Source organism: Polyodon spathula, chromosome 1 (genome assembly GCF_017654505.1).
Source record: "Polyodon spathula isolate WHYD16114869_AA chromosome 1, ASM1765450v1, whole genome shotgun sequence".
Lineage (NCBI taxonomy): Eukaryota > Metazoa > Chordata > Actinopteri > Acipenseriformes > Polyodontidae > Polyodon > Polyodon spathula.
The window spans coordinates 66,006,479-66,019,582 of record NC_054534.1 but is presented as its reverse complement, the minus strand read 5'-3'; the positions used below and the strand labels follow the sequence as shown (position 1 = coordinate 66,019,582).

The window sequence follows — 13,104 nt, the reverse complement described above, 5'->3', positions numbered from 1 at the left end:
GGAGTGGGTTAGGTTTTACTCATCTTGGACCGATAGCTGTTCTTGCCGAACTTTAATCCGCACAGAACCAGACACCCAATCTATCGTTGCTAAATTGCTTTGTTGCATTACTCAAAGCAGCCTGAAAGGATCCCCTATATAAAGCCATTTCAGTAAGTGTTTCCTGTGCCTGTTCCTAAATATATGTTCTTCTTGGATGTATTTGTTATGGGATTTTAACTTTTCAGTTGAGCCTTTTGAAGTACTGTTTAACAGGATACCAGTCTATGTGAAGTTTGCCCATTCATCTCCAGACATTAATTAGAGTACTCATGGTGGTGTCTCTGTTTTTGTGTATGTGTGTGGCTGTGGGTAGGTATTTACCTTGTCTGTCATAGGCAGACATGTATTAAATAATGCTGCTGCTTTTGTGAAGAACAGGGCACTAGAATACATGCAATTAAGATAAAATGTAAAATTTCCCATCTCCTATCTGAAAGTTTAAGAGACAAGTGTGTAGTTATTTTAGGCACAGCGACAGTAAGTTATGCTTTACTAAACTGTTGTTATCAAGGGTCTGTACTAACTGTTGCAGGTTTTTCAGAGTCTTTTTAAACGATAGTGGCTGACATATTAGAAAGCTGTGCATTACACACTGGATTGTGAAGCAGTCAGGGTTGTGAAATAATAGGCATGAAGTTATACCACTGTACATTGTCCCTCAGTACGGTTCTCCTAGGTAATGAGACATGCATTTTTGTAGTTTTTGAATTCTTTAAAATTCCTCCACTATACCCCGGGTACATTTTTAAATAATAAAATAAGTTCAGGTAGTGAACTTACACAGTAAGCAACAACTTCAGTCACGCAAAGTTACTTGATACTGGCAGAAAAGAATACACTGGCGGTTAACTGACACACTTCATTCAGAAAAAAATCCAGACAGATATCAGACACTGGCTGCTGAAAAGGAGAGGGTTCCTAATATTTAAAGGAATAGTGTCTACTGGGAGTCTGCAAGACATATACAAGAGAGTGTGAATACTCTTTTACTCTGTGTCTTTGTTTTTATGGCACTAGTCTAAAGCGCTCCAAGGGGCACTGGGGAATTGCTTGTTTGTCGTTTGTTAAAAGCAAAGGGGAAGAAAATGTGTGCACAACAGAGAAAGTAACACAAGCAGGGAGAGGTGACTTACGCTTTCTTTGGAGTTGCCAAGGAGGAATCTACTAAAAGCCCCCCCCCCCCCCCCCCCCAAAAAAAAAAAAAAAAGTTTTTTTGAACAGTTGAGACTTGTTTTGAAACACTGCACAGCTCCATTTGCAAATAAGTTAAAAGCAAGACGTGGGAGACTTTTTCTTTTGTTATCATCAAAGGATTCAAATGGCCCGGTGGTCTAAAGAAAAGTGGTCTGAGCTATGACTTCATTGGCTTTATTCAGCAAACCACTGGGTAGGAATCCCAGTGCTCCAGTGCTGACTCTTCTGTTTAACTGTTGAGTGCACATTTGAGGGCCGGTCAGAGCTCTGATTGTTTTAATTTGAAGCTCCGAAAGGCTTGGATGTTTCAATTGCTATACAAAAGTGTGTTATGGATATTGTATTCCTTTGATTGCATGAGAATTCTTGTTCAAAAAGTACTGGGTTTTATATTATTAACCTGTATTGAGGAAACAAAGTATCCATGTGTGTTCATGCAACAAAAAAGGGTAGCCTAATTGCATCCATTATACATTACCAACCCACAAGACTTTGAATGTAACTAGGTTCAGTCCACAGCCACAGCCTAATCCCACTGCCAGACCACATGCACAGTGCAATACTGAAATCACCTCATCCTGCAAGGGTATACACAAAACGTTGTGCTGACTGGCTATAGTTTCCTGAGACTGTGCAAATTGTTGCACACATTTAGAGCAGTGCTCTACTTTGGTGCCAGTATAAAAGTATTGTGCTAAATAATTTTGCAGTCATATGCATTTATTGTGCTTTACTGTGCTTTCTTCAGCATGTTTTTGACAGTACATTATTTAATGTACCGTTTTGTATTGATTTACCAAGCTAAAAATGAAAAGCCTCTCTAAATTTCAGGCCTTTACTGTGGACACAATTTAATGAATACATCCTGTAGTGTGAGCTTGAGTATTTGATTGCTGAAAGATGGGTCAAGGTGCAATCCCCTAGCACCAAAGAATAGAGAGGAAGGTGCTGTCAATAGTGTGCTCCCGAGTACAAAATTAAACTACTGTGAATTGCACAAAATGCTGATCCCTAATAGCAGAATGGGAACAGACATTGTCAGGCAAGGTAATTCATTACTGGCAATTATAATTGATTCAGCAGCTGTGTTGTGTTTGTTACAGTTCCCGTACAGAGAGCTGTGTCATTTCTTGTTCAAAGGAGTCGAGCCTTGGGTTATTCCATTTAAAATTTTAATAACTCACCTGATCAGCACAAAAAACATTCAACAACTCATATGGTTTTTTACTTTTACTTTATGATCTTTGAAAGTGTGAATACTAATATACACTTATATGATTATATATATATGCGATATATATATATATATATATATATATATATATATTATATATCCATTGTACTATTATATAGCGTACTCATATATATATATAATATATATATATATATATATATATATATATATATATATTATTATATATATATATATAATTTTTTTTTTTTTTTTTTAAGAAATTAAATGGGCACATGGAGACCTGAAACTATTGTATTTCAGTATTGGTAAAACAGCATATAATGTCTGCTCAGACGAGAATAGCCACCAGTACGTTTTAGCAACAGATATGGTAGTAACACAGCAGCCTGCATGAAAATACAATATTCTGTTATCGTGTAGTGTTATTTTTGAGTACGCTGTAAAAAGTGGAACGCTGTGCTTGCTCACGCGTGCCTAAACGACTTCCGTTAAGAAAGTCTTTTACATCGCTGTTAATGTAATTTATGATATTTTTCCACCATTACGAAAATACTATGCAAATATTTATTATATGCAATACATTAGGTCTTGTACATTTGTTTACTTGTGCAACTTTGTGGTGGACTTCTGATTAAATCTTGTTCGTAGTATTTTTTTTTCTTTTTAGAGAAATTGTCTGTTTCCAGTTTAAGTTTGTAAAAAAATAATGTGAAATTAATGGTAAATGTACCTCTGTTTGACAATAGGAAAATACCTATCAGATCACAGTTGATTGCATCTGTACCAAAATCTCACAGCGTACCGCTTTCAATGTGACAGTGTACCACTTTCTGACATTAAGTGGTACTTTTTTGTTACATATACCATATTTTGACGATGCACCACTTTCAACACCACACCGGCGCAGCGATGCTCTGGAGAAAAACAGGATGAAATGAGCTTCCCAAGAAAGCTCCTGGGGACATGAGGACCAATATTTCAAAAGTGGCTGTCCCGTCCAAAATGGGACATCTGGTCACCTTAGCAACAAACATTGAATTTCACTAATGACAAGAATATTCTGTATAAAACAGGAGTGCTAAGTTCGGTATGATTCTTTTGTTACATTGCATATCACAGCTGTGACAGAAATAGACACTTATTGTAAAGCAAGATTTTTTTTTTATTTCTGCACACACTTCCCCGCCCCTCTGTTTGCAGGGGAAGTCAGGAAGAAATCAGCGCAGCACACAAACAAAATAGGTGCTGATAAAAACCTGGTGTAGTAATGCACAAATAAGTACAAAAAAAGTAAACATCAAAAAATAATAAAGACAAAAATATATGTAACTCCAAATAAATGAATTGACAGCCCTGGCTTTTGTGGAAGAATCTAATAAAAAAAAGTGTACAGTACAATGAAAAATAGATAAATACAGCTTGTTATGGTTTTCCTAAAGATCCAGTTGTCAACAGTTGTACTTTCTTTATAATTGCAAACCTTGGTAGTCCATCATATAGTGCCTCTGTAGCCTGTACAAAACATCAAGAATAATGCCCAGACTGTAACTGAATCTCTGCCAGTTCCCAAATTGAGGGGAGGAAAGACAAGTAAAAATGAAAGAGAAATCTGGTGCCAGTAGGAAATTATAAAAGAGATAAGATCGAGGATAATTGAACCTGAAGCTTGATAAATCTGCCAATCATTTTAAAATCCTCGACACACAACTGAACACAGGAACTCATATCTATAAAGAATGGGTTTTTGTGTATCTTCTAAGCTAAGGGAATAAAAAAAATATTAGTTTAATAAATGAAAAGAGGATTATGGATCAAAAAGGCATATTTGTGGCCACTGGTTATTGTAAGGGATTCTTATTAACTTGTGCTAGAAGTCTCTTTAATCACATTTCAGTAACTGTGTGTTTGGAGTTTTGTTCTTGGTTCATCTTGCACCCAGGAGGACGGCTTCTCTGTTGCATGCTCCGTCTTGCAGCATAGGCAGCGGCCACAGTAGCACCAGCTTTAGTCCAGTTTGCCAACTTTATGCTTTAGGTTTGAACAGTGGTTTTAACAAAATATTAATTAACTTAAATACAGAATTCATGTGAAGAATCCTAACGTGGTTTTAAAGAATATTATGCCTGAGATCTCTGATCATCTTAAGCATATCTTTGAATGGCTGTTTTAATGGTCTGCTCTAGGAAGGATATTTTGAGATACCAAATCTATTTGGAATTGAAGACTTAAAAAAACAAAACAAAAAAAAAATAGCTTCCCATTGGAAGATAATCAGTTTGGTATGAGTACTTGACACAAGATACAACCACCTAGTTGAGAATTGAATGTTTACTACCTGCAGACAGGATCCAGATCTTTGTAATACAAAAGCTGCTGCAGTAAAGATGTTTCTATTCTTGGGAGGAGGACTGTTTAGCATGAGTCAGAGAACAATGCAAGGTCCTAACCTAGATCAGGGGAGGCCCACCTATTGAGCTGCATTAGGCCCTATGGCTCGCTATTAGCACTCCTTAAGAAAAATGACAAATGAAAAGCATTTTTAAACCTGTAACACTGTAAATAAGCTTAATTTAAATTGTTAGTTTGGGTTTTTTTAATCTTATTTTTTTCTTCATTTGTCTTTTATTGTAGCTTTTCTTTATTATATATGTAAAAAAATACATAGAATGTTATTGCTCCCACGGCCCACCGTTTAGAAAACCCTGTCCTAGATTACAAGCTAGTAAAAAGCAAGCTCTTTGACACTGAAGTGCTTAAGTAAATGGTCAGATTTCCTGTGAGTTGACTCAACAAAGGAAGCCATTATTAGAATCAGGGCAGTATCAACATTTAGGGACCATTTTTTCAGATAAAACCTATTAAACAAAACAAGCACAAGTGTCATCCACACAGGTAAAAGGAGTTTGAGGCAGGTCACTCTGAATGGCTTTCATTCAGAGCAAATATATTTGGAAACTTGAGGAGATTACTTAAGGAAATGAAATGTGACTTCAGCAAATTAAAGAGAGCTCTAAATCAGAGGCAGTACTTGAAAACCTAAAATCTGGAAGCTCAAAAGATAGCTTTTGATGTCTCACTGCATCTAACAAATGTAACATTTCCTCTAAGCAGATACTGAGTTAATAAATTGAGTGCTTTAAGTGAAGAGAGGTAGCTAAGACTTGGAAACTAAACATCAGCTTTGTTATGACTTAGAAGCTTTCATTTTATTTAAAATATCTTTATTTTGTTTGTTTGGTTTTGTTTTGTTTAAACAAATAATAGCACATGACCCTTTAGCTTAGCTACAGCAGAGCGATGATTGTTATTTTTATCCCAAACTGAACTTGGCACTTTGGTAGTGTCCAGATCGCTTTTTCTAAAAACCGTAGGAAGTCGAAATCTTGCATAGATGTGTAAACTGTAAGGTCAAACACAGTAGTAGACAGCTTGCACAAGATTTAATAGTAACTAACTAAAAATGTTTGTATTTATATATTGTGTTTTACGGTATTTGTGCGATCTGACTGAAGTATTTAAACGCGTGAATAAACTCAACAAGTGCAGAAAGAAAGTTCTAGGAACAGCTCGGAGTGTTTGAAATAATTGTTTCCTGAAAACAGGACTTCAGTCGCATGAATCTCAAGAATGTGGATTTTGGCGAACAAGGTAATACAAGCTTAGAGAGTCTAAAGGGGGCAGACAGGAGAGCTACAATTGCATCCCGGTTCTTGTAAAGGATTAGTATAATTTTCCCCTGGAAAAGGGAAGATGAGCCTCACCTACACTGCCTGGCCTGTAGGGATTTGGTCACACAAGTTACAGAGGCCCGAGTGTTACAGCAGAGCCGGGCTGGATGCTATAGCTTCAGTCGGTGGAGAATATCAAGTCTATCAGTGTATCCCATTAATAATAAAAGTTGCTGACATGTCAAGGTGGGCCCCAGTGCCCCTGTACAAAGATTATTGACAAACATTAAGCCGAAATCAGATAGCAAGAAACCGGAGACTTTCTGACAAATGCTTCCTTTTTTGTTTCCCCAGCTAAGGTTGTGTTTTGTAATTAACTGAAAAAGCGATGAAAGGGCATATTAAGCCCATTTTATTTCAAAGGCCTTTTTTTGTTTGAGTTGAAATGAATCTCTTCTACCTTTGTAGCAGACTAGGATTATAAGGGTCTTTGCTGGGGCTTTTGAGTCTGCAAAATGTTTTACTGGGTTCAAATTATAAACTCTTTTACCAGCATTAGTCTCCAGTAAATACTTCTATCATAACAAGCCAGGATCTCTATGCCACCACTCTGAAATGCCCAAGCCTACAGCTTTACAAACCTCTCTCCTCCATATGTTAATAAGGGTCAGTAAATCAGCCCTGTTTGGAAACATTAAACAGTGGCGGTTTAGATATACTGATGTTTACATCATTAAAATAGAACCCCAAGCATGAAACCAGATCTTAACAGGTCAGCTTTTTGCACCTTATTAGGAGTATCTATGGCAACCAAACAATGACCAGGCCTGATCCATAATATAAGCCTGCAAGCACAAGCACAAAATTACTAAAATCTAGTCAGCCTTGGGAGTTCTGTCTCGTCAGTTCTTAAGCTCTTTCCAGTGACTACAGCAATATGCTTTTTAAAAGCTTCACTTAAGGCAATGTTATAAGGTCACATAAAGCAATCCTTCAAGTAAACAAACCAGACACCATCTTTTGACAACTTTCTCTGTAGTTTCAGGTTATATTTTCTGTAAAACAACAACAAAACAAAAATTACAAACCATCGACAAATAAGGAAAGGGGTAAGGTAAGCATATTTTCATGGTGCTGATCTGAAGGTATTTACCCTTCAGCCTAGAAATAAAATATCATAAAATTATAACGTTGCTTGTATACGTTTCATTTAAACTCTTTATTACCTTGAGATGCATGCAGAGTGCAGGCATCATTTTTTTTTTGTTGATGCCTGTCACTTTGGGAATCTTTCTTCTTGCTTTGGTCTTTCATGCCATGATTTAGTGTGCAGACACCATTAGCCTCCACAAGTTATTTAATCCCTTGCAAGTAATTTCATGGTGCCATAAACTGAAAACAAAAGCAGCTCATGTGGTTTCTCGATTTGCATTCCCTCTCTCTTTCCCTCTCTACTGCAGTAGTTGGTGTTTATACAATAAAGTGGTTGAAGTTAAATAATTCCACGCATTTGTGCATTTCCTTCACTGCATAGATCTCAACTGTGTTATAGCAAACTGGTGTTTCCTTTTTAAAACATGATAACTGATACTGCACTAGGTAAGGAAAGTTCTTAGTTTGCTTTCCTTGTTTATAAGAATTCTGTTTGAATTCATAGGTCTCCTTATAAATTTTTCCCACAATAAAACATAGCAAAGTCTAATAAAGCATAGTGAAATCATGGTAAAGCACAGGTAAGCATTGTAAAGACCAGCAAGGTATGGTAAAGCATATTGAAAAACATAGCAAACTATGGTAAATGCATAGGACAACCATGGGATAAGCATGGTAAAACTGAAGAAATACAGTGCAAAAATACTGCTGTAAACTTTTATAAGGGTCATTTGACCTCAGTAGTGTGTTTGGGGTGAAACCATTTGACTTGCTTATGTCAGTAAGCAGTGGAAGTAGCAGGTTTGTTAATGGTTGGAAGAAGGTGGTGAAGGGATAGGGACAGTCTTACTCCCCGGTCGGAATCACCAAGGAAATGCAACAATATCTAAAAGGCAAGGCTTGCAAATGGAGTTTCCTTTAATCTAATACCAGATACCATGTTTTAGAATGTGTTTCTTTCAAAACTGCACACTATAGACCTAGTAAATATATAGTGAATGGAAATAATTTTTTGGTAAGTTTTTGGGTTTTTTTTTAAGCTAAAACCAATTTAAGCAGCAATTATTTTTCAGCTACTATATTCCTGCTACCTCTCGGCTCCGATGTAAAACTCCCAGGCATCTGGTAATGCGTTAACTAAAACAGGTGGTTGTAATATAATATTAACTTAAACTGGTGTTCTGACTCTATATTGGACACCCCTCTGTCAAGACAGATGAAAGCAGCTTACAAGGTTTTGTTCTGCATCACTGGTACTTGGTATTTTTTTTTTGCTCTCACTGACGAGTCAGGCATTGTTGTAATATGAGGACAAGAGTACAGTGGAATAGAATGGTATTCTGCAAATTATGCACGGCAAATTAGGACTCGGAGGCTTGGAGGGTTGGCAAAGGTCTAAATCCGAATGTCATAGTGATCACCTTAAAATAAATAATCCAAAATAAAGAATTAAGAGTGAATGCTGGTGTTAGTGCAAGACTGTTAGCAGAGTGCTTTTGATTAACAGGGAGATTAGATGTGTATCTGATTCTCATGTAAAAAAGAATGTATTGGTAGGAATAATACATCTGGCAACATAATCAAAAAGATAAAAACAGCGAGACCTCACTATCACCAGTTTTGTGTTTCAGTCTAGACAATGATTCAAAACTTTAACCATGACGAATGGATCTCAGTCTATAATTCTCTGCGGCCCTGAGTTCCCAGGTATGATAGTCAGGATTTAGGGAGCTCCGCTGAGCCCCCCGGAAGCTCTTGTTTAAAGGATCTGAAGGCCACCAGCTTCTTAATGTTTTTATTTTGTGGGCTCAAATCAAAAACAGTTAATTTGTGATTTAAATAAGATCTGGTAGACCAGGGGTTCTCAACCGGGGGTCCGCAGCCCCCTAGGGGGGGCCTTGAGGAGGTTTCAAGGGGTCCTCCAAAAATAAACCAGAGAATGTATTATTTTCCCTGCATGCTTATGATATGCTGAAACCTATTAGCTTCAGCGTGTCATAAGCATTAGCAGAAATTAACGTGTTCTCAGGTTAGGTAACACGTTTTCGGATTAAGTATGGTGTAATAGAACTATTTTAGGGTCCCCGAGTGGCTTACCTGGTACAAGCGCAGCCGCGTGGTGCGCAGAGTGAGTCATACAGCGCAGGTTCATGCCCTGGCTGTGCGAAGTATGCCGGTCTTCGTTGGGTTGCGTTGCATTGGCCCAGGCGATCCCATGGGTTAGGGAGGTAAAACCGCCAGGGACTATTTTTCCTCATTGGTCTATAGCGAACCTTGCTGGCCAGGTGCCCAGTGTGCTCAGGGCGGACACCTGCAGGGCTGGACTTTGTCCTCCAGAGGTCGGTAGCTCGCTGACATCTGCTCTCGAGTTCCTGGGTGAAAAAGGAAGCTGGCTTAGTCGTGGAATCGGAGGACGCCTACTGAATTTTCAGGTCTCCTGATCCATGTAGGGAGTTGCTGAGGTGAAGAGAAAAGCAATTGGGCATTCCAAATCGGGAGAAAATCGGGGGAAAATTATAATTGAACACACTAAATTTAAAGAAAAAAGAGCTACAGTATCAAAACAACAAAACCCACAGAATGATGATACAGACCTTCAACAAGTTCAACTGTAAGAGCTGAAGAACAGCGAGGAGGTGGTGTTGTGAGTTAAAAACAAAGCTGCTATTAACCCTGCAAAATTAAAGAAATATGAAGACAGCTACTTGAATTTCGGTTTTATTTGTACTGGAATTGGACATATATGTGTGCAATTTGTGCACAAGTATTGTCCAATGAATGTTTGAAACCCTTAGAATTACAGAGATATTTTATTTGAAAGACTAAGGAACTGCTTGATACGAAAGAACCGTAATGAAATCCATAACTACTGCGGATAAAAAGTCTGTAGTGTCATCGTACATAGTGACACAGAAAATTGCAGATTGCTGAGGAGTTGATAATGGCGTGTGCCATTGAAATTGTAAAGGAAATGTTTGGAGAGCAGAAGGCAAAGGAACTGGCAAAAATACCAATGTCAAATGACACTGTCAAACGACAGATGTGTGGACGCTTCTATGGAAGACAGAACTGTCTTTAACACATACGAAATATGTGTATAGGATGAATATATAAGAACCACTCTGGCTTCATGTCAGATGTGTGGTTGGACAAGAACCTCCATTGTCTACACAGACATAGATATGTGTATATATGTATATAAATCGAACTTTATGTACATAAGTATCAGGATCTAAATATATATTCCCATTATAAGAATTTTGATTCATTCTTAGATTCTAGTGTTATATAGTTCTCTCACGTCCATTTCACACCACGTTGGACCCCCAATCGTTACCCTATATTACGAACGTATGGGATAATGTATTGCTGTAGTATTTGACTTATAACTAGAGAGAGAGAGAGAGAGAGAGAGAGAGAGAGAGAGAGAGAGAGAGAGAGAGAGAGAGAGTGTCCTGCCTTTTCAGCACCGCGGCTGGAAAGCCAGCACACCGTCGCTACATTGTTGTCAGAACTGGAGGCAAGACAGTTACCCCGGCACGCAGTTAGGGGCTGGCAGAGAGTAGAAATGCAAAACTAGACTTGCCCAAATAATTGGCATAGGCTAAACTAGATCGGCCCAGCATCGATGTTAAGCTTTGGACGAAATTAGACACACTGGGGCTAATCAAGCTCGATGTAAAACCTGGAATGGGTGAAATTGCTGTGCAATAGCAATAGGAGGAGGCCAGGTGTGCTGTAGTTTGCACAGGGGATCTTTTCAGCTGCCTGCCAGTGAATCAGTAGCTTCAGCCAGATGTTTGATGTTTGATCTGCTGAGTTAAAGATTCAGCCCTGAACTATCCCATCACTGTCTGCCACTGCACAGAGGCACAAAGCTCTGGGTGTAGTATTGAAGGATGCAGTGTGCTTTATCTTTTGACTGCATCAGTATAACAGAAGTTCAATCTGTGCAGGTTTATAAATTCCTTCCTCTGGAAATTCTGTTCTGAAAGCAGAACAGTAATAGTGAGAATGATTGATGTAGTGCTGTACCAATGTGAGGGATTATGAGCACTGGATACAGCAAGGCATGCTGTGAAAAATGTGTACACTTCCCAACAAACTCTGCCATTGCACCTTACCTGAGTGATAACCCCTGCTTTTCACTGGCTATCTGGAAAATTATATCAATAGGTGCCAAACTGAGAACAAAATTGAGACCACTTACTAAACACTGCCTTATTGAAAGGCTAGTGAATAAACCCACTGCACTCGCCTTCAGATACCAATGGTAAAAGCATTGGCTATTTTGTAGTAAAACAAGTTAAAAAAACAAACATTCTAAGTTTCCAGAATGGTAATATAAGAGGTGTCAAACATGTAGACCTATTGCTTTGGCTGCTTTTCAGATCTTTAGGTAAGGAAGTAGCGCTTCCATTTTTAAAAAAAATGTTTTGCCCTCTTAGTACAAAAGCACTGAATTGTGCTTTATCAATGACATGTCTGTCAGCAGAAGAGATACAGTAGCTTATCTCTGTCTTCTAATATTCACCTGTCTGACTCGTCTTGCTGGCAGGATATGCTGCCCGACAGCCTGCTTCCGGATCTGTTACAGAACGACTCCTTGCAAGGAAATGCCGATGACACACTAACATGCCTTTCCTGTGCATTTTGCAGGCAATGTTAATGTGCTTGGTTCAAAGGTGCATCAGATTTGTTACAGGGCTGAATTTATCTGTGTTGTCATTTTAAACTAGAATTAGCCCACTCAAGGCTTAAGGAGGTTAATATTCCTTCGTCCTTAAAATACAAGTATTTTACTTCACTGGTGTCGCACCCAAAAAGCTTTTTAATAATACAGTACTGCGTGTTAATATTAATTTTTTTTTTTGTTGTTGGTATGCAAGTTTCCTTTGAACAACCCAACATGCTCTGAAAGCACAGTATATTCAAAGGCTAGAATGCACTAAATGGTATTTGCATTCTGATTACAGCTACAATGCAGCTAAACGGATTACACTTTAATTTGTCTGCAGTTATTTCTCCTCACCTCCTAATCCCAATCATCCCAATAACTGAGGTTGGAATGTTGAGAGTTAAGGCAGGGCTCCAAGGTCATGTAGACTTATATCTCATCTAACACTGTGGCCCCAGTGCACACTCTGTATTGGGGTGCGATCAGACATTGACTGTCCCTGAGACAGAATTTTATAATTAGATATTCTGAGACGCCAATCTAATTCCTTTTGCGTTGATCTGAATCAAATAAATAAACACTGACACTTGTTTTGTTTTTTTGTCTTCTGGCAGAACCTTCTTTTTACTTTGGAAACACAGAGTATGTGGTTGATGAAAGCTCCGGCTATGTGGAGGTGCGTGTTTGGAGAACGGGAACTGATCTGTCAAAGACGGCCACCGTCACCGTACGCTCCAGGAAAACTGAGCCTGTGTCCGCTGAAGGTAGATCAATTCCTTGCGTTGGCACTAAGAGATCCTGGAGTTTATTTTTATGATCTGAACTGTGGTGGATCTAAGTATCACAGCCCCTTTATATTGATCCCAATTGGCAGTACTGAGACCCCCTTATACTATCTGAATTGCTAATCTTCACTTTTTCTCTCTTACAGCCGGGGTTGACTATGTGGGCATCAGCAGGAACCTGGACTTCGCCCCAGGAGTCACGATGCAGACATTCCGGGTTACCATCCTGGATGACCTGGGCCAGCCTGTCCTGGAGGGCCCCGAGTCATTCGAGCTGGTCCTCCGAATGCCCATGAACGCAGTGCTCGGAGAGCCCAGCAAGACCACCGTTTTCGTCAATGACTCAATTTCTGATTGTAAGTCTGGATAACCAGTTGTTCACTGATCAAT

At 38.6% G+C, this 13,104-nt stretch overlaps 1 protein-coding gene across 1 annotated transcript in view; it reads left to right on the top strand.

Moving 5' to 3' along the window:
• Nucleotides 1-13,104, top strand: part of frem3 (Fras1 related extracellular matrix 3) — a 61,484-nt gene that overhangs the window by 34,917 nt on the left and 13,463 nt on the right. Inside the window, exons 7-8 of the mRNA XM_041260025.1 lie at nucleotides 12,544-12,693; nucleotides 12,861-13,070. Coding sequence (XP_041115959.1) covers nucleotides 12,544-12,693; nucleotides 12,861-13,070 — 360 coding nt within the window. The remainder of the gene's footprint in view (nucleotides 1-12,543; nucleotides 12,694-12,860; nucleotides 13,071-13,104) is intronic.